This window comes from Gymnoscopelus microlampas (genome assembly GCF_963454915.1).
Source record: "Gymnoscopelus microlampas genome assembly, chromosome: 20".
Lineage (NCBI taxonomy): Eukaryota > Metazoa > Chordata > Actinopteri > Myctophiformes > Myctophidae > Gymnoscopelus > Gymnoscopelus microlampas.
In genome coordinates this window covers 22,842,855-22,863,375 of record NC_139957.1, presented here as the reverse complement: position 1 = coordinate 22,863,375, position 20,521 = coordinate 22,842,855, and the positions used below count along the sequence as shown (strand labels likewise).

The window sequence follows — 20,521 nt, the reverse complement described above, 5'->3', positions numbered from 1 at the left end:
GTGCGGCCAAAGAGTTCAGAGAGGAAAAGGGGCAGTGGGGGTGGGTTTCCAGTTGGGGAGTTTGGGGGAAAGTGTGTGTGTGTGTGTGTGTGTGTGTGTGTGTGTGTGTGTGTGTGTGTGTGTGTGTGTGTGTGTGTGTGTGTGTGTTTGTGTAAGGAGGTGGTTGGGTAGTGTGTCCAATCCGAGGTGAAGTAGGGGATCGGGGGATAAAAAGAAAAAAATCAGGTGGAGAGGTACAAAATAAGGGGGAGGGAAATAAAACAAAAAAAAATACAAAAAAGGACAAATAAAATAAAAATCACACACTCATCGTCATGTTGGGTGAATACTGAAAAGAGAGAAAGGGAAGGGGGAGGGGGTGTCACAAATGAGTGGATATGTAACTGACAACATTGAAACACCAGAGGGCCCGCAAGCTCAGCCCTGTAAAGCTAATGGCTGATTTATTTATGTGGTTGTGTACAGTGCTGTGCACCTAAAGCAGATTTACAAGCTCACGTCACGTTGTGAGCTTGTAGATCAGCTATTTTAGGTGTGCGACACAAGCGCGCAACTGAGTGTGAATTACCCTTTACTGAAGCACAGACTCCAAGTTCTAGTTAGGGGACTCAAATAGCATCTTTACTAGTTTTTTAATTTTATTATTGTGCAGATTGGTTGAATTGGGAGTATTAGAGAGCCAGATTACACTCCAAGCTTGCGCATCCCATGGCTTTCCAGGGGGCTAGCGTAAGAGGCCTGCACAGTTTTATCACACAACCAAAAGGAGCAGTAGCCTCACAACCCTTGATGCCTAACAGAAGACTTACGGGACGTGTCCACATAAAGCGTTTTTGAGCTGCAAGCACCTGTCTGCATTTCTATGGTAAAGCTGTACTAGGAGTGCTTCTTTTCCCAGTTCCACACAGGGCGTTGCAGCACACCAGCAATTTGTGGGTGGAGCGCCTTAAGTAGTAAAACAGAAAATAGTTCCGCTTTTGGTAAGGAGTGCCACTCATGTCGCTTTCCTATGCAGAGGGTTGGAGCGACACGCCCACAAACGAGGCGTCTCACTCAGAGCATGTAAAAGCGGAGATAATATCCAAAGAGCTCCACTGCTTAAAAAAACATTTTCTGTAGACACGGCCTGTTTTTTTTTTTTGTTTGTTTTGGCATAACAGCATACAGTGTAAGTGCATACAGGGTATCTGCACATTTCTAAAGTGACAATTTAAGGACCTTTAAGACCTTTTTAATACCGCTAAAATAAAAAATAAGACCTGTGTCAAAAGTAATCAACAAACTGTACTATAAAGAATTGTCAAACATTGACCAAATTGTCAAATATTACCAAAAATTGTTGCGAGGCGTTATGAGCATGTAGATCGACTATTTTCACAATTTGCATCTGTAGAACCGAGTCAAACTAAATGTAATGCCTCAATTCCTAAAAGTCCCCAGTTCAAATATGATTATTTTGGGGGTCGTGCCTGAAAAGGTTGAGAAGCACTGTCTTAGACCACTCTCTAAAAAAAAGAACTAGTAACTAGGATGGACACTGTTTGATTTCACTGTTCTGTGATCAAAAACAAAAAAAGTTCACTTTCAAATGCCTCTACCACAGAGGAGGATATAGAATAGACATTTCTGGTTGTTCTGTTTATAATGTCATTGTGTCAGTAATCAAGTGGGTAATGAAGTTTAAGTGATTAGTTAAGTAGCTGTAATGCAAGCAGAACTAAAGTATGGAACTTTGTTTACATTGGTACGGGTCCACTGAAGCACCGAAGACCATAACTATCATCAAAGAAGTGAAAAAAGGAGGCTGGTGGGCACAAAGCATAAATAAATACAGTTTTCATTCCAAACTGTGCCAACTAGGTATAGAAACACGAATGACTAATATGAAGCAAATGAAGAAGGGATTTGATACCACAATAGGGCTTCGACTATCGAGATTTTCTTATTCAATTAATCGAAAAAGTAATCGATAGAATAATTGCTAATTGACAAGCACGTTTTAAAAAAAGTAACGGCTTATAGTCCGGAAATTACGGTAGTCTGATACTAGTTAATTGTCGCACAAACATAGCAAAAATAGACATCTGAAATAGCATACCTACAAGCTTGCAGCGCATTGTGTACTTCTGGATGTGCTATTTTTGCTACTTTTTTTGCCGTAAAGTAGATTCTCATTAAAATCGATTATTGATCATTTTTGTTTGATTAACTGTTGCACCCCAATGCCACAATCACTATTTTTATGGACTGATTCCTCTGCTTGCATTGTGCCAATGGTATGTTCATGTCACAGGTCAAGGGGGAAAGGCTGTTAAGGGTGAGAGGTCGTTTCATGGGCTCTACTTACACTTTCACTTTGGAATGGGTTCAAGAAGTTCCCGCCCATCTCGCCATCGTCTCGCGGCGTCCCGGGAGGGTTGTTCATGCCCCCCATGTTATTAGGGGAGTTCTGGAGAGAGATGCAGAAGGAAGGGAAAGAACAAACAAAAAAGCTTATGAAAATACATTATGAATTAATCACTTACAGTAAGCCCCATTAGTAAAACATCAGAGTTTCAGAGATCAAGCAGTTCTAGATTTTCTAAAATAATTTTTATCCCTCGATTTTTGTAACCCTTTTTTCACCCAGTGCCAATTTGCTAAGTGATCCTGGGCACTACACTCCCCCCACCAGCCTAGGGAGGCCAGGGCCGAGCTCATGCCTCCTTCAATGCATGAGAGCCAACTGACCTTCTTATCACCTGACAGGGGGTAAGAAGCTACGTCCCTGGTTGGACGTAGCGCGTGGAAGGAACACGTTATTCCAACCAGTTCCTTTCCCCTCCATCAGGCGCCCCGGCTGTCATGGGGGAGGCAGTATAGTGACCAGGATTACTACATGTTTTTGTGAGGGTATTAATTACCCTAGGAGACACGGGGAGAACATGCAAACTCCACACAGAGTGGGCCCTTTCGCCAACCCCACCTAGGGTATGGGCGCTGATGATGCGGAGGAGAAGACACGCCCCCAGCGCCCACAGCGTCCCCGGCGGGAATCGAACCCAGGGCCTTCTAGCTGTGAGGCGACAGCGCTACCGACTGCGCCACCGTGCCCCAGCAGCAGTTCTAGATTTTAAAACAATAATTTTGTTTTCTTTTAATCTCTGAAAGTGTTAAATTCATTGTCTCCGCCAGGCTGAAGTTATGGGCGAGACTATGTTTTGCACCCTGCCCGTCCGTCCGTGTGTCCGTCTGTGAACAAACAGCTAAGCACACATCTCTGGATGCCATAGCAGAACCTCTGCTGACAGTACTCCTACAGATTTTGTCCAAACATCAAGCAAATCGGTACGCAATATCTCTATAGTCATTAAACAAAACTGGTCTTTCATATTTTTCATATTCTATCGTGATTGGCTAAGATTGGCTTCCAAAGTTAGCAGGAGTACTCCGCTTTGAACAAAATGCCTCAAATCATGAACGCAGTGTGCAAACTATCAATCATTTAGCTGGGGAGTGGGGACCCCCTGGAACGTCCTCAGGGACCCCTGGGGGGGCCCCAGACCCCCACGTTGACAACCAGTGGTCCATGATACACTGCTGATAATTAATTTCTAGGAAGCAATTCTTACTAACCTTTGGCAACCCATCCATATCTCCAGAGCCTGGAGGGGAGTGGGAGGGGAATCACAGGAGAGAGCGGGGAAAAAAAAGAAAACAAACTGGTGATAATAGTGTCACAAAAGGTTTATGGTCTAGTGATTACATATTGTCACAGACCGGCCACTTTCATTTCTTCTCCAAAATAGCAAAAATCTACAAGCTCATAATTGCAATTCAAGTCACAGGAATTGTATTGCAATATGGAGATACAAGGTTTCTGTCCGACAATACAAGACAATGTGGTTTATTCCTTAATACACTCAAAATGCGCTTTTCCTCACCTAGTGATCCATTCATGTGGTGCGGTTCCATAGATCCCATAGCTCCCATTGGCCCATCAGGCCCAGGTCCCATAGGGAACTAGGAAAGAAGATTGGGAGCTAACTTTGTTAAAAAAATGACTTTTACAGAGTTAGGTTTAAGATGTCCTTTGTATCTACATACATTTGTACTTGACTTGATGAACTTGAAAAATCCCACACATCTTATCAATTAGAATCCGCAGAGTCCGCAAAGCGTCTGGTGTTTATCCTTTTGCCTGCTCACGGCACACCAGTAGAGAAATTGGCTCCAAACTTTGCAAAAATGCAAGTCATGGGTTGGGACATTCAACAGGCTACCTTTCTTACTTTCAACTATGATAACTTTTTTTTCACTTTGATTAAAAGTCAGATCGTTCCCCACATTTTGGCCAGTAGGCGGCTGGCTCTAACTGTGTATATGCACCATCTACAGGCAGCTACATAGAGCACATGCCCCCATTCACATCAACAGAGCTGCACGGGAAACTGAGCAGCTTCAGATTCCACATCTTACCTCCTTTCAGGGGTAAGATGTAGATATGGAAGATGTGGGCAGCGGTATGGGGTGGGGCTCTGTAAGATGGGGGGGGCTTACAGGTAGTAACTGCATGGAAGATGGTGGGGCTGGGGGTGTGGAATGTTGGGGTATGGGGGCTTTTATGTACAAACTGCTTGGAAGATGGGGTATGGGGGGTTGGGGGTTATGACGATGTGGGGGTTGGGTGCAATAGGGTATGGGGTGGGGTTTGGGGGTGGAGGCTATGGGAGTGGGGGGTATGGAGTTCGGGGCATGAGGATCTGGGCTTTGGGGTACATGGTATGGGGGTGTGGTGGGGTGGCGGTTGGGGGTAATGGGAGTGGGGGTTATGGAAGCAGGGGAGTTGGGGGGTAAGGGGGTGGAGGTTATGGGAGTGGGGGGGTATGAACTTGGGGGTATGACGGTATAGAGCATCGCAGTTCCCGCCCACTTCCTGGTGCCGGAAGTAAATACTCAATGCATTTTTCCCATTGACTTTTACAAAAATATTTATATAAATTAATTTAAGCCTAGAATCAAGCTATCCAGGATAGCGGTGAATCATGAACATAAAACGTTTGATTCTGTGAAAAAACTTTTTTGAAAACGGCAAAACAAAGGGTATTTATTAAATATAGTATATCATATCATTAAATATAAAATAAAATAAAATCACAGAAAAAAAGGTTTTATGGTCATGATTCACCGATGATTGATATAAATATTTTTGTAAAAGTCAATGGGAAAAATGCATCGAGTGTTTACTTCCGGCACCAGGAAGTGGCGCAACTGCGATGCTCTATGGAGGTTGGGTGGGGTTTGGGGGCCATTGGGTGTGGGGGGTGTTGGCTGGTGGTTGGGGGGTATGGAGAGTTGTGGGAGTGGGGGCTACAGGGTATAGGGGGGAATTCTGTTGGGAGGCCTGGGCCAGAATGGGGGTGCTTCACGTAGAATGGAGCCAAATGCTTTTTCTAGTTAATTAAATCCATGTTAATACAAGTACAATCCGTGTTAATACTGTACTTAACTTTGTAAATACAGTTGAACTTGATGAACTTCTTTACAATGCAAAAATCCCACACATCAATTTTATACAAGGCAGGTGAGATTATAAATTAAAGGCCATAAGTGACAAATAAAATTAAACAGATAAACTACCAATGAAAGGGACCAAGCAACAGCATGGGCGGGAACATAATACACAAAACCAAATGTGTTTAAAAAAAACCTAAAAAATGAGTCCAAGACATTCTTCATAAAATTAAGAAGCTTTAATGTAAGGCTAACTCATATTGGAACAGTAAAAAAAACAGCATGTTTTGCTTCATCAAATGAAGGCTACCTTTGGGCCGAAACATGCTGGCTTTTTGTTTTTTACTGTTCCAATATGAACTAGCCTGACATTAAATAAAAAGTGCGTCTGACTCATTTTTGTTTTCTGTCTGTTCCTCCTTTTTTTAGCCAAAGAGCACCATAAAATGATTCCCAAGCCTTGAACGCCATAGCCCACCTCTTCTCTTTTTTATGGGTTTAAAATGTTTTTTACATAAAAAAAAAAAAAATAGCTTGATAGCATTGAAATAATGCTGGAGATTAACTCACGTTGGGTCTGTTGCCTCCCGGACCAATGGGGTTCATCATTGTATAGATGTTTTCACTGGAGTTAGTCGAGTCTGAGAAAAGAGCCAAGACACAGCTGTTAGTCAGCGAATATCAGTGAGTCATCAGCAGCAATAAATGAAACCTGCTCTACTAGAGTTCTGAATGAGGTTTAATAAACTGAAATAAATAAATAAATTAGATAAAACATAATACAGGGCACATGCTCGGTTGGTGAGGGGACGCAGTTCATGCTTTGTCAATGAAGGAGGAAGAGGAACTAGACTATTTGTTAGTGCTGGGGGACATAGTTTGGTGACGCACCACCTGGGCTGGGCATGATGGGAGTACCAGGTGGGCCTCCTCCTCCCGGGGGACCCTGTGGAGAGGGTCAAAGGAGAGAGAGGTCAAAGGTTATATACATCATCAGAACAGAAAGCTTAAAATTCCCCAAACCACATCATCCTGTATATCCAGGGCCATTTTCTAAAGTACATTGTGGAAAGCTCCTGCAGTGACCGCTCCCAGTGGTCAGATAGTTACTCACCACATAGTTGCCTGGAGATGAGGAAGAGTAAGCTATCTGCAGGGGGAGAAGAACAGAGAGAGGACATGACAAGTTAGCGGATCACTGGGCCCGAGGATAACAAGACTGAATCTATGTCGTTGTGTCTGAGCCTCCAGGGATTGTGACTCACAGAGTTAGCATTAGGTCCCGGCCACGGCCCTCTTCCTCCAGGACCCCTGGGGGAGGGACGGGAAAGATGGAGAGTGGCAGAGAATAGAAAGAGAGAGAGGGGAAGAGGAAAGGAAAGGGGATGGATGGCAGCAGAGAAAAAAGATGTTAAGACCATGAGGCTTAAAGGGTACAGTGATATGGAAAAGAGTTCTTTGTGTTTTAACTTACATGTTCATTCCCGGCATGGGACCGCCCATAGAATTGGGAGGAGGCCTCATGCCCCCATAGTTCTGTGCAAACAGAGATTAAAACAATTTAAACCCCCAAACCAGCTCTCTTCTATATTCAGTATTATAGCAGGACATGAACGCTCATCATACATGTACATTGCAAGGCATGTTTGCGCATACAAGGAATTTGTCTTGTTGAGGTTGGTGCACTGAATAATGACAGTATAAACAAATAGCACTCAAACATTTTGCCCATGATATGGGCAATATGGGTGAATAAATATGGATTTTTGCATTTGTTGTTATTATGTACACAGGAGGTAATAGTAGCAACACAGAATAGTGGCAAGACTGGAGGTGTGCACGTCAGATAATCCAATGTCTCACCTGTGGTCCCATGGCCATTCCTCGTGGAGGGTTCATTCTCATTGGTCCACCCATGTTAGGATGTCCTGAAAGAAAAGACAAAGGGTCACACACACTGACCAGAACCAAACACATACACATGCAAATCCACTTTATGGCTCATCTCTTAACCACATTACCACACTCGTGTCCCTATTCTGGGGGGAGCATTCGGCAGAAATAGCAGATCAGAATCTGCAAACTCACAATGCATCGCAATGTGACACGTTGTGAGCTTGTATATCGGCAACGACATTTTGTGTAGAGGGAAGAATGCCCCCCGGGGGCCTCCGGTTAACGAAGTATATGGTTAATAAACTCAGGACTTAAGAGATGCCACAGACAAGATTATTGCTCTAATCTAATCCCATTTAGTTGTGAACTTGGAGCTTTAATCCCCAGCCAAATAACTATGGAACGGATTATCGCGACGGCACGCTCTTTTCCCCCCTGATTCTACGAGACTTGGCTGCGTCTTTTAAAGCGATCGGTGGATGGATCGTTGTGAAGAATAATATTCAATGATTTTTCAAAGGTTAGTGAAAACACTCGGAATCGCTGGCAAGGGCAGCTATAGACAACGTTTTACTCTGGCGGTTAATGAGTTAACTACGAGTGTTAATCTTGTATCAAGGTTGACTACATGGCAGGAAGTCTTCACTGATTTCAGTGATTTGGGGTCCATCTGGCTGCATTTGTACTAGTATGTTTCAACAATCAAGTACATAATATGACTAAAATGTAAAAAGGTACTAAGCCTACCTGCCTACCCCTGGATAAAACTGCCTCACAAATAGAAAACAAGCTCAGACTATACCAGGGTTGCCGCAATAAGTTCACTAGCCTGGGGGAACTATCCAATATACCACGTGTATGTGTGACACACACACAGCTTCTCATAAGGCAGAAATAACCATAATTTATTAAGTAATGAGAGGCTTACAATTAGAACCATACCGGCAAAATGGAATTTCTTTAATCTGATCATGCCAGTGATTATCCAAATGTATTTTACATAGCGATGTTTAGGCCTTAGAATGATTCCAAATGAATTATAATTCGGTATTTGCAGCAGAAGCATCGAGTAGACATCATTTTTATGTAATAACTGTTCAATAAGATTGTTTGGCAGAATCGCAGCACACAGCATAGGCTTTGTCTAATCTCTAAGCCATTCACTCACATCGAACTACTGATCTAATTTGTAGAATTGGCCTCAAGTCACATATGCACTAACATTTCGCCAAAAAAAAATTCACTTTTGAGGACAGAGGAGATTTGAATGCCTGTTTTATACTTAGTTGAGCACCGGTGTCGCGTACGGAAAATAGTCTAAAAGCTCACAACACGTCGAACTGGTAGATCACGTGGCGACGTGTTTTGAGCTAGAAGATCTGCTATTTTCTGTGTGCAACACCTGCACACATCTAAGCATATTTTAGGCTTAATACAGTAACCATTTTGAGGGATGTTGAAGACAACTGTAATGGAGAGATAATAGGGGAGAGTGATTTTTAACCACAGGGATATGCTTAAGAGGAAAATCAGGTGGGTGCAAAGGATCTCCATTTAAATGAAGGACTAAAGTGAGACTTTCAAATCTTCAAAGATAACCACATGGCCACCCTGCCTTCATACACACTTTAAAACCCCAGAAATATTGACTAAGAGAAAAGACCTAATGAGATGGAAAAATGTTTTATTTTATTCATATAGCACCTTTCCAGGCAACAGCACAAAGTGCTTCACTGCCATAAAACAGGAGACAAGGAAAATTGCAACAATAAACTATTTTTTTTATTGTCCCGTCTTGTATAATTGTTCTGCATAATTGTTCATTTATATATGGTTCGAATTAACTTTCGTATATTGAATTTACTTTGTAGAGCACGTTGGGAAATTGTCGATCGGCTATTTTCGGCTCCCCACAATAACAGAAAGACACTAGTATAGAGCCCTGAGGGACTCCGGTCAAGTTAATGAAACGCCCTGAGTGGAGAGACCTCTGCATGTAAATATGACAATGCATTGGTTCCTACCTTGCGGTCTGGTCGGGTCCAGACTGTTTGGCAGGAGAGGCTGGGATCCAGGGATGCCCCCAGGAGGCTAACACAAACGGGATGGATTAAATATTAAATTAAATATTCATAACTTATTGTAAGTCGCTTTGGATAAAAGCGTCTGCTAAATGACTGTAATGTAATGTAATAACCAAAAAAAAAACATCAGCTGTCAAGCTCCACTGGTAAAGGAAGACCAAAGAAGAGGCAAAACACTTAATGTTGAACAAAAAAGGGTATTTAACAGAAAGCAAAGACATGAGTAAAAAAGAAAACAGCTTAAAAGATCAACAATAATTCATCTCCATATGTTGGTCCTCGCTAATGTTCACTAGAAGATGGCACCATTTCTGTCTACTCTTGCTCTTTGTTTGAGAGGCAGGCTGTGATCAGCTTGAAAATGTACCTGCCGATGACAAGTTACTATGCAACACATAAGCAACTCTGACTACTATTCAACATTTGTATATTTTGATGCAAAATGGTGAATTTTAATCAGTGAATCGTTTCTGAATTCAATAAATTTTTTAAATATTGATGAATCACAACAAGTTGTGTCTACATTACATGTAGAACAGTGAATTTTGCTGTAAGTAGAATGAAAAGGTGATTGCTGACAGTGTGAGAAACATAATTGGACACTCTTTGACATTCCTTTATTTAGCCTATTTATCGATTTTATTCTTATATCTTTCTAAATGCCTTACCGCGCCTTTAAATGCCTTGCGCAAAAATAACAAAAATAAAATTAGCTAATCAAATAAACTTGCCCTGCCTAGCAAGGACCGATATAGGGAGATAGAGGCCTGAATAAAAATCCACCGTCTCCATTTGTAACTCAGAATTTCTACAAATGTACACTCTGTTTGTACACTCAGAGTTAAAGCCAAGAGGGGACAAGAAGGATACCTGATTTGGCATTCGGAGTGATGGCCGCGGTCCACCTGGATACCGTGGTGACATGAAAGGCTGAGTAGAGGAATGGAGAAAAGGGCCAGGGGGGGGGGGTAAGGAAAAAGAGGGACACAAAGAGAAGGATGTTTCCATTATTGATAAATCTAAGCGCACTCAAGAGGGGTAGCACTAGGGACATACAGATGGATGGTGTTGATGGGGAATGGAGGATGACAGTGAAGTGGGTGAAACTTTGCTAACCCGGCCTCATTTAAAAGCCACAGACAGGACCCTGCTGCTGTACACAACACCACTGACACACTCAAGTGTTTGTGTGTGTTTGTGTACCTGCATGTGTGTGTTTATACCTGCGTCTGTACACAACATGCACTTGATTGTGTGTGTGTGTGTGTGTGTGTGTGTGTGTGTGTGTGTGTGTGTGTGTGTGTGTGTGTGTGTGTGTGTGTGTGTGTGTGTGTGTGTGTGTGTGTGTGTGTGTGTGGAGGAGCACTCACAGATGCTCGCACATGCTGTTCACACTGCGGTGTAAGCCGACTCGGCCTGTGGTCTGCCTGGCGTATTTAGAAACACCTCAGGCCAACAACACCGTTCAACAAAAAACCTTCAGAGGAAGCGTGTCCGCACGCTCTCACACACGAGGAGGAAACCAGAAACCACAAGAATGAAGAGCCGGCCTGCCGCAGCTAATGGGGCGAGAACCAGCTTCACCTCCACAGTGGAAGATCTGCAGCCACTGTGCTGGCTGGAAGTGTGGGAGCGCGCTCATCCACTGAGAAAGTTCCCCCCTTTTTTCCCCCTGGCGGAACACACCGATTATTGCCCTCACTCTTGGGTAGTGTAAATATCCTTAAAGAACAGTGTGCCTTCAGTTCAGTATGAATGCGTGTGGACGTATACGCAATGTGTACGAGCCAGTGCGTGTGTTGTGAATGTGTTACATGAGTGTCCGTAGTCCCTGTCCCCTGTTTTATTTATAAGGTGCAAGAACAGTAAGCAGAAGGTAAGGGAGAGGAGGTGAAAAAGAAGTTTGTGTGTGTGTGTGTGTGTGTGTGTGTGTGTGTGTGTGTGTGTGTGTGTGTGTGTGTGTGTGTGTGTGTGTGTGTGTGTGTGTGTGTGTGTGTGTAGTAGCAGATAAGCGCGCAGCCCCCACAAGCTGCATCGGGGAAGAGGGGAGGGATTGAATTATTCATCCCACAAAAGGGACAGCCGTGTCTGGGCCTCGAGGACGAGCAAGTCCTGCAGCCTCTGGCTGCATGGCTGTTATGACGGAGTTGGGTGCTGGATGTTGGAGGGATCAATATCTATGGGAGGGGTAGTTAGACAGGACTAAAGTACAGCAAAGGAGACTCATGGATAAAAGAGTGCCACTGGTGAATAGAAGCGTGGAGGGAAAGAAAGATAAGACATCAGAGAGAAAGAACTTGGGGTGCGTGGTTGTGGATTGGGGGGGGGGGGGGTGTTAAAGTGAGAGACAGAAGGAGGGATGTCTGAGAGAGTGTCAGCAGCTTACCTGGCCGTGGGGTCCCATCATGGGGTTGCTTGGGTTGTGAGGGGGGGGCTGTGCATGGGGGGACTGCTGAGAGCCGGGTGGTCCCTTTAAGAAAGAAGAGCGATATCAGAGAGGGGGGGGGGGCCAGGGTTGGGGTTACACCTGGAGGAACCAGTCGATCAGAAACATAGGAGAAGGACGAGAGGGGAGGAGCCAGTAGGAAGCGTCAAGGTAGAGGAAAATAGAGGGAAGATGGAAATAAAAGCTGGACCATCCCCGCAGTCCAACATGATGACTGAAGATAGTCGAGCATGTATTATAATGTGTGTAGTATGTTTTGTGTATATAATCTGCATACAGTAGTCTAGTCAATGCCAGTTTAAAGCTGTGGCTCTAGAATGCCATTGGAAATCAGGAGGTAATGACAATCGGGTGCAGTTTAACTTTTAACCACATGGGGGCAGTGTTACCAAAGGCTCAAACTTTACATGATGAACATAACAGGAATTAACTTTCCCCACACAAGGAGGAATACTACAAAGAGGAATACTAAAATGAAATGAACAAGAATTAAAAAATAAATACATAAATAATAATACTAATAATAATAGTTTGTCATGTTTGTAAGCTTGCATTTGTTCATTATAAGCCAAGGGCATTTAGTTTAATGTGTTTTTTGTCATTGTGTATAGAGTTAGCGAGCAGCTCTCCTTGTCTACAAATGTGATGTGTGATTGCTGACATTTCACCCTTAAACAAGAGGTCAAGGAACCAAGTTAATAAATCTGCGTCATTCTACGACCTCAGTCTCTTCCCATTTGTCTCTGTCAGTCCCTTGTCAATCTGTTTTTGTTTTATTTTGTCCAGAGAAGGCCAGCTTCTACTAGGACAACTTCTAGATGGTAACTGGAATCTTCCACAATCCTAATTAGACAAAAAAAGCACATACGGTTTGTGGAGGTTTTTCAAAATGCAAGGAAATGTCAGGCACCTACAACTATTTGCCAGGCCTAGGATAAGACCGAGGTAAGTCTGAATCACAAACCACCTTTCCCTCTTTATAAACGTCTGGAATTTTAGTAGAGATTTAGTCTAGCGTGGTAATCTTGTAAACCACACCTGTATGTGAAGCCTTTAGAGTTACAGCATGCCCCACAGCAAAACAGAATAGAAGCCAGTCATCAGCCACGTCTTGGTAAGACAATATCCATAAATGGAACTATTCATAGGGAGACAGTGACAGTTACACCCCTTAAGTGTACAATAGGAGCACTAAGCATATTTGCAGCAAGCAGCCAAGCTTTCTATAATGATATGGCCTCTTGAAAACAAAGTGTACACAAACAGACACACAAGCACGTACACATGAGCGTGCGAGAGCACGCACGCACACTCCACCCAATCTCACTCCTCCACCAATGTTATAAATAGCACTTCCGTGTGTCTCCCCTCGCCCTCTTTCCCTCTTTCTGCTCACTCCCTCGTTTATTTGCAGTCACACTCTCACTAGATACCCCCGTCCTTCGCCTGCTCTCCATCTCATTTCTCTTTCTCTCTCCACCTTTGCCCCCCCCCCCCCATCTCTCTCTTCTCCTCCTTCTTAGCAAGCAGACAGAGAAGAAGACGGGAGGTAGCCACAGAAAACAAACGCTGGCCACGCAGATCTCTCACACTCTCTCTCTGTCCTCTTGCTCCTCAACCACTCTCAATCTCTCCCTCTCTCCTTCGTGTCACTCGCGGGTTCTCTCCTACTCCTCTCCACCACCTTATCGTGCCTCCTGCCAAATGCCAGCGCTGTCCATCACACCGCTGCCTGGCTGAGAGTGTGTATGTGTATGCCTGTGTTTGTGTGACTGCATGAACGTGTTTGTGTGTATGTGTGGGTAAAACTGCATGCGCCCTGCGTGTGTGCGTCTGTGTGTGACCATTTGTGCGGCAGTATGTGTACCTGAGTGACAATATGTTTGTGTGACAGTGTGTGTGTGTGTGTGTGTGTGTGTGTGTGTGTGTGTGTGTGTGTGCGTGTGTACGTGTTTGCATGCGTGCGTACTCTGACAAGAAGTATTTGTGTGTCTGTCATTCTGTGGCCCTTCAGACAGTCATCTCCCACACTAAAAAAGCCTTTGCCGTCACAGAGCTGGGACGGGCCAGAGAGACAAGAGATATACGCAGAGAGGGAAAGAGAGACGAGGAGGAGTGAAGAGGTTTTAATGTGGGATGGATGAATCATGCAATCAATGGAGCAGTGGATCAAGAGCGAGGGATGGATGGATGAATGAATGAGTGAATGTTGAGAGCCAGAGAGATGGCAGAGGTAAATAAGAAGTCCATGGAGAAAGGTGGAATAAGAATCATTTAAAGACGAGTGTATATTATTAATGACTATTAAACAGGTGATATTAAAAAAAGTCTCATAGGCAACTTTGGACAAATTAGCACAAGCTAGAAAGTGAAACTAGCTACATTCATTAATACAATCTGGAAACAAGCATGCTACCAAGCTTAGCTCCATTTTTGCAGAATCCAGTATTACAATCAAACTAGATTAGGGCTGAAACTATAGATTATTTTCTTGGCAAATATTCTATTGATGACTTTTTTGATTAATCGAATAATCTAGAAGAGCAATTTTTGTACCGTATGTTTTATTTTATTTTGTATATATCAACCACTGCCTAACCACTTAAGCATTATTTTATACTTTGTCGCACAGCGGTGTCGTGCAAAAATAGTTAAAATAGCATATCTACAAGCTCACAACGCATCGGGATACAACTGTAGATCAGCTATTTTAACTATTTTTTAAGTTTTTGAATTCTTTTGAAGCTTTTCTCCAATAATGACATGCCCAAAATAGGGATTGATTATTAATTGATTATTTTATTAAATTATTGATATTTGAAATCAATTAGCTCAATTAACTGTTGAAGCCCTAAACTAGATTTATAAACTAGATGTATCATTTTATGTAATAATATAACTATCATAGGAAAATAACAGCTTGTTGCCCGCTCAGAAGAATTAAGCAAGCTGGGTGTCTATATTATCTTCCAGTGTTTACAATCCCTCAGCTCTCTAGGAAGACACTTTCTTCAGAGACGTTCAGTCACATTTTATTTCTTGATTGATCAAACTCCGTCTGTACAACTCTCTGTTCTTTTGCGTTTTGTTTTATTTTGGTAGTTTAATTTAGAGGTTTGATTCTCGGCCTAGACCAAAGACTGGCTCGTCCTGGCAAATGGGTTGGGCAGCAATTTCCCTCCTGCTCCTCGGGCCTGTGTCGAGCCGGCCTTGTGGCAAGATATAATTAGGGGTGCAACAATTAATCGAACTGATCAATTTAAACAATTATACTAATGAATCAATAATTGTATAAATTACTGATTGATAATAAATCCCTATTTTAGAAGTGTCATTATAGGCAAAAAGCAAAACAAATATATAAAAACGTAAAATAGTAAAAAAATAGCCGATCTATAAGCTCACGCCATGCCACACGTTGTGAACTTGTAGATTGGCGATTTAAAATATTTTTGCACTACACCGTCGTGTGATTCGATTCGTTGACATAAACAATTATTTAAAATAGTAAAATAAATAAAACGCTTCTCTATTCTCTATTATTTAATTAATAGAAAAAGTAATCAATAGAATAATCACTCTATAGTTGCAGCCCTAGATGTAATATATGTGCCCAACTAAATATAAATGTTATATGTATATAACATTGTAACCGTAAACCTAATGTATCAATCACTGTCATCAATGCATCCACAGAGAATACAGTCCTTTGCGAGAGAGTTGGGCTCGTCTTCAGTAAGATCCCGCAGGTAATTCTGAATAGATTTCTGTCATCAACAACTCCGAATTAGAGCTGTTTGAGTGACAAACATCGGAAGCTCTTTTGCAGTGCGTGGGAAAACAACAGAGTAACACTGTTACATATAACACAATTACACTGCAGTGACAACAATGTCAATCATGTCAATTGTGCACGCTTGCAAGAATGACAGGCTGTACTAGGCACTCCACTCTCCCTCACATAGAGCTCCCCTGATTGGCTGAGGATACTGGGAGCAATTTCAGACGGACTCTCCCTTTTCCCGGTGTTTCACCCCGATGGGAGTGGTTTGGAGGTTGAGGTTAGGCATCGTGTGTGTGAGGTTAGGGTTAAGGTTAGGTTTAGGCATATAACCACACCCACCCGGGCGAAACACCAAAGAAAGAAGGAGTCCCGTTTGGCGAAAACACAGAGGCAAGGGAAAAAACACGAGGGGCTCAGGATGTAGAGTGGCCATGTAAGAACTGGAAGGTTCCCAGTTGGATCCCCGACTCCTCCTGGCTTCATGTCCAAGTGTCCTTGAGCAACACACTGAACCGTAACTGCCCCCATTGAGCAGGTAACTTGGTACCTTGCATGTTGCCTCCACTGTCGTCAGTGTTTGAATGTAATGCACACCGCAAATCGCTTTAGATAAAGGCGCTATAGAAATGCAGACTATATACAACATGTAGACCATGTTGTTAGCAGACAATGTTATGACAATCTAACAATTTTGTAATACAATGTTGCCTACAGCATCTTGTCCCACATCATAACTGCAGCATAGCACATCCCTTGTTGAAACACCGCTCCTCCAGGAGGTACCCCCCGAGCCTTCTTAACACGAATCATCAAAATGTAAGTAAAATCTCCAGTGCATCTTTAAAAAGGGATTAGACTGGTTGCTGATGTACGATGGGTGTAGGGGTGAAAGCAGGTTCTTACCTGGAAGAAACCTGGAGGCATGGGACCGCCTGGCATGCCGTCATTAGGGGGCATGTTTCCCATCACTGGGCTGGGTGCTGCTGCCGCACTCTGCAAAAAAACATTCAGAAATGCATTAGTTCAATGTGGAGAACACACACACACACACACACACACACACACACACACACACACACACACATGTATATACATATACAGTGCTGGTTCAAAGTCAGACACTTACATTTTACAGAGGGGTGCACTAGCTGTCAAGTTACTATAGGGGGCAGTGTCTGCACCAGCATTCACAGAAGAAACCCCCTCCCAAACACATCCAAAGTTGAAGAACTGGTGGTTAATTGGTTTGTTAAATGGGCTACTACTACAGAGGAGACGGGGACAAGATGAAGGCATACAGACATCTCAGACTGCAGTGACGCAACCTCATGTATTTCTTTGAAGATCACAAGGAGGAGGAGGAGTGCCAAGAGTTTCTCTTTTAGTTAAAAAGAAAATGAATATCAGCTTTGAATTTCTATTCCTGTTAATCAGAACAGTTTCTTCTCTGTTGGTGGACATTTCTCACCCCTTTCTCTTCTAGAGTTAGATACAGAGGAGGTTCAAGTCCCCAGCCTCTAACATACTGGATTTCAACGCAGAGTCCGGGGACCCCCAGGGGTCCCCAGCTAAATCATTGACAGTTAGTAATCTACTGGAACCTTGCAGGTCTGTAACTCAGACCTGTAGGATTCACACAGCGGTGTGTATCCAGAGTGCCAGGATCGGTACATCTTTGGGACCACACTCTTTGAGAGTGTGCAAATGGAATCAAGGGTCCATTTGGTTTGTACACTCTCAGAGAGCGGGGTCCCAGAGTTAAAACTGTACCAATCCTGGCACTCCGGATACACAGTGCTGCTGTGTTTCCATTCTACCAGGGTGTCCATTGCATTCACCTGGTGTCCTTGTAATTCTAGCCATCTAATCCGGGACTAGTTAGAACTTGGCAGGATAGAAAAAACAACAGTACCAGTGGTCCAAAGTACCAAAGTTGGGAACTGCTGCTCTCTAACACGTAATGTCAGACAAGATAATTGATAGGATGACTGGGACAAGATTCAGGATAATTACCCATGGGCTTTCTTGAGTGTTGAGTTAAAATAGTGTACGAGTTGGCAAGGTAAGGCTCCCTTTCATGGCTAATGGAGATGCAGATCTTCTACCCTAACCCAGTGGTTCTCAACCCTTTCAGGCCGTGACCACCCAAAATAATAATATTTGAACCGGGGGGACCTCCACCCCGACAAGCACTTGGAATGTAGGAGTTGAGGCATTACATTTAGTTTGACTCGGTTCCACAGATAAATATTGTGAAAATTGTGAGGCGTTGCGAGCTTGTAGATCGGCTATTTTAAAAAGAATGTGCCTCTTTCTTATTATTTAACAATTTGGCCAATGTTTTACCAGTTTTTATAGTATAGTTTGTTGATTATTTTGATGCAGTAATGTTTTTTTTTCAAGGTATTAAAAGGGTCCTAAAAGTAATAAAATTGTCACTTCACTGTCCCCCCAAAATCATGTGGGGAACCCCCTGGGGGTCCCGGCCCACAGGTTGAGAACCACTGCCCTAACCCAGCAGCCTGAAAAGTAATGTGCATAATCCTTCAACTTGTCATAATGGTAGGTAGGGATGGGATGAAATACGATATTATATTGTTTATCGTGATAAAAACACTCAGTAAATAATTTTACTGAGGAGAATTCAAATTCATCACAATATTGTCAGTATTAATACAATGCGATTTGTCAGGTTGTAATGTATATCCAGTCGAGAGAAGTTCAGCTTGCCCATTGTATCCTCCACAAAACAAGTTAAATATGATGTGGAAATATTATGGATACAATTTTATGGAACAACAGAACATGTCTGTCTTGCGTACTAAGACAGACACGTAACACTCTCCGTGAGAAAAATACACATTTTCCCGCCAAATTCCAGGTAAATGGTATTTAATAAAAAAAAATGATGTTCCACAAAGCAGTTAACCAAGCAAGTGATTAATATTGATGTTCATCCAAAATTTTTGTTATGGTATGAAACTGTGTTGGATGCGAACGCGAGGAAGCTATTTAGCTTCATAGCTAGCATGTGCATTAGGCTAGCCACTAAACAATAAAGTCTTGTTTAAATATATCTGCTTTTTCCTGCTACAGTTTCAAGTGCGTGGGACCTACGTTCTCTCACAAAAAGTGTAAGTTTGACCATTTAAGAGGACGTATTAAAAGCCCATGATTTTACAGCATTGCAAGCCCATTCTTTCACACTCTGTTGTACATTGTCATAGCAAATATTCATGTGGGACTTTATGCAAATGTTATCCAATCAGTCACAAATAAGTTACGTTCTTGTGAGTGATAGAATCAGAATGGGCTCAGTGAAAAGAAAAGAGCAAAAAAAGCACACACAAACAACGGATAACAGCTGAATAATCAAATGAATAATGGCAAGATCTCCCATTGTGATTATATCTGGTGGGTATTTGAGAGAGTTTGAGAATGTATCCCATCATATTCAAGGGCTTTTGATGAGAAATTAAACAGACTCCAGTCACTCAGTTTAGAGGACTGCAGAGGGGAGGTGTGCGTCTGTGTCCAGCAGACACCTGTTGACGCTCGTTATTGTTACATGAATCAAGGCAATTATGTTTCTGCACTGTCAAATAGGCCTACATCTAATCTAAGATAGCATCAAAGCCAAATATTTTTTACAGGTGACCCTCTCTGGTATTATAGATATTTTGCCCGAACTTAATAACTAGGCTACACTTGGTTGGTAAAGTCCAGATGACAACAATATGACTATGAGGTTATTTATATTTATACTGTAATTATATTATATTTGTTATTAGTGTCTATTTGTCCTCTGAAACAATGTGGTTTACAGTTAGTGAGAACTTACTTCACTTGACCCGTAACCGTAAGCTTGTATAATTGTATTTCTTTTTGTAAGTAAAGCACTTTGTAACTTTGTAAATTGGGGAAAGAAAAATAAGAATATTGTATCCTATGGATATTGTGAGCCCAATATCGTGCATCGCATGGTGAAATTAGTGTATTGTATTGACACCCCAACTAGCCTTAGTTCTATGACACTTGGCTTTGGGGATGGGGGTGGGTGCATTCTCACAGATCCTTACAGCACTACGATGGAGCCAGAAGCATAACATAAAAAAACATAAAAATGTAGGTTTCCTGTCATCATGCTATGTAAGCCAGAAGTAAAAGAATGGTTGGAACAAGTTCTGAGGAAGTGCAACTCATTCACACCCAAAGTTCAGTGACGTAAGCAAGTTTTGAGTCAGTATTATATACTTTACTTCAGGTGATGAAGAACGGAGGGTCACCTTCAGAACAAAGTGATTTAATATACTTTCTTCTTAACATCTACTCAACTATTGGGCATAGCTGTGGTGGCCATTTTGTGGTTGCACAGTTAGAAAGCCCATTAATTTTTCCCATAGATATTTCCGAATAGATATATATAAATTATTTTAAGCCTGGAACAAAGCCATCCAGGCTCCTGGAATCATGACCATAAAACATTTGATCCTGTATCAAAACAAGATTAGTAAACCCCAAAAAAGGGGTACTTATTAAATATAGTATATAATATAATTAAATATTTAGATTCATGTTCACCAGGAGGATGGCTTGGTTCCAGGCTTAAAATAATCTATATAAATATTTTTCGTATATCCCTATGGGAAAAACGAATGGTCTTTCGCTCTTTGCCCTATAGCCAATAATGCAATTACATGCAACAGCTAAGTCTACCGTCTCTGATGTTTACATCACTTCTAATACCAATCAACTACTGGACATGTAAGTTTCAGGACAGTATAAAACAGGAATCTGGGCTACGGGAGGTGGGGTAAA

The 20,521-nt window shown here is 42.4% G+C and overlaps 1 protein-coding gene across 4 annotated transcripts in view; it reads right to left on the bottom strand.

The window, feature by feature from the left end:
* LOC311036615 (single-stranded DNA-binding protein 3) overlaps window positions 1–20,521 on the bottom strand; it is a 51,001-nt gene that overhangs the window by 3,089 nt on the left and 27,391 nt on the right. The window contains exons 5-18 of one of the 4 annotated variants that reach the window (XM_084045435.1): window positions 16,607–16,696; window positions 11,860–11,943; window positions 10,344–10,403; window positions 9,414–9,480; window positions 7,357–7,421; window positions 6,968–7,029; window positions 6,759–6,804; window positions 6,608–6,643; window positions 6,385–6,439; window positions 6,064–6,134; window positions 3,924–4,002; window positions 3,616–3,644; window positions 2,348–2,449; window positions 152–328 (exon numbers count right to left, since the gene is read on the bottom strand). In XM_084045435.1, coding sequence (XP_083901561.1) covers window positions 299–328; window positions 2,348–2,449; window positions 3,616–3,644; window positions 3,924–4,002; window positions 6,064–6,134; window positions 6,385–6,439; window positions 6,608–6,643; window positions 6,759–6,804; window positions 6,968–7,029; window positions 7,357–7,421; window positions 9,414–9,480; window positions 10,344–10,403; window positions 11,860–11,943; window positions 16,607–16,696 — 876 coding nt within the window. In that variant the 3' untranslated portion in view covers window positions 152–298. Of the gene's footprint in view, window positions 1–151; window positions 329–2,347; window positions 2,450–3,615; window positions 3,645–3,923; window positions 4,003–6,063; window positions 6,135–6,384; window positions 6,440–6,607; window positions 6,644–6,758; window positions 6,805–6,967; window positions 7,030–7,356; window positions 7,422–9,413; window positions 9,481–10,343; window positions 10,404–11,859; window positions 11,944–16,606; window positions 16,697–20,521 lie in introns of those variants that run through there. The other 3 variants (XM_084045436.1, XM_084045438.1, XM_084045437.1) reach the window with 3 other exon arrangements.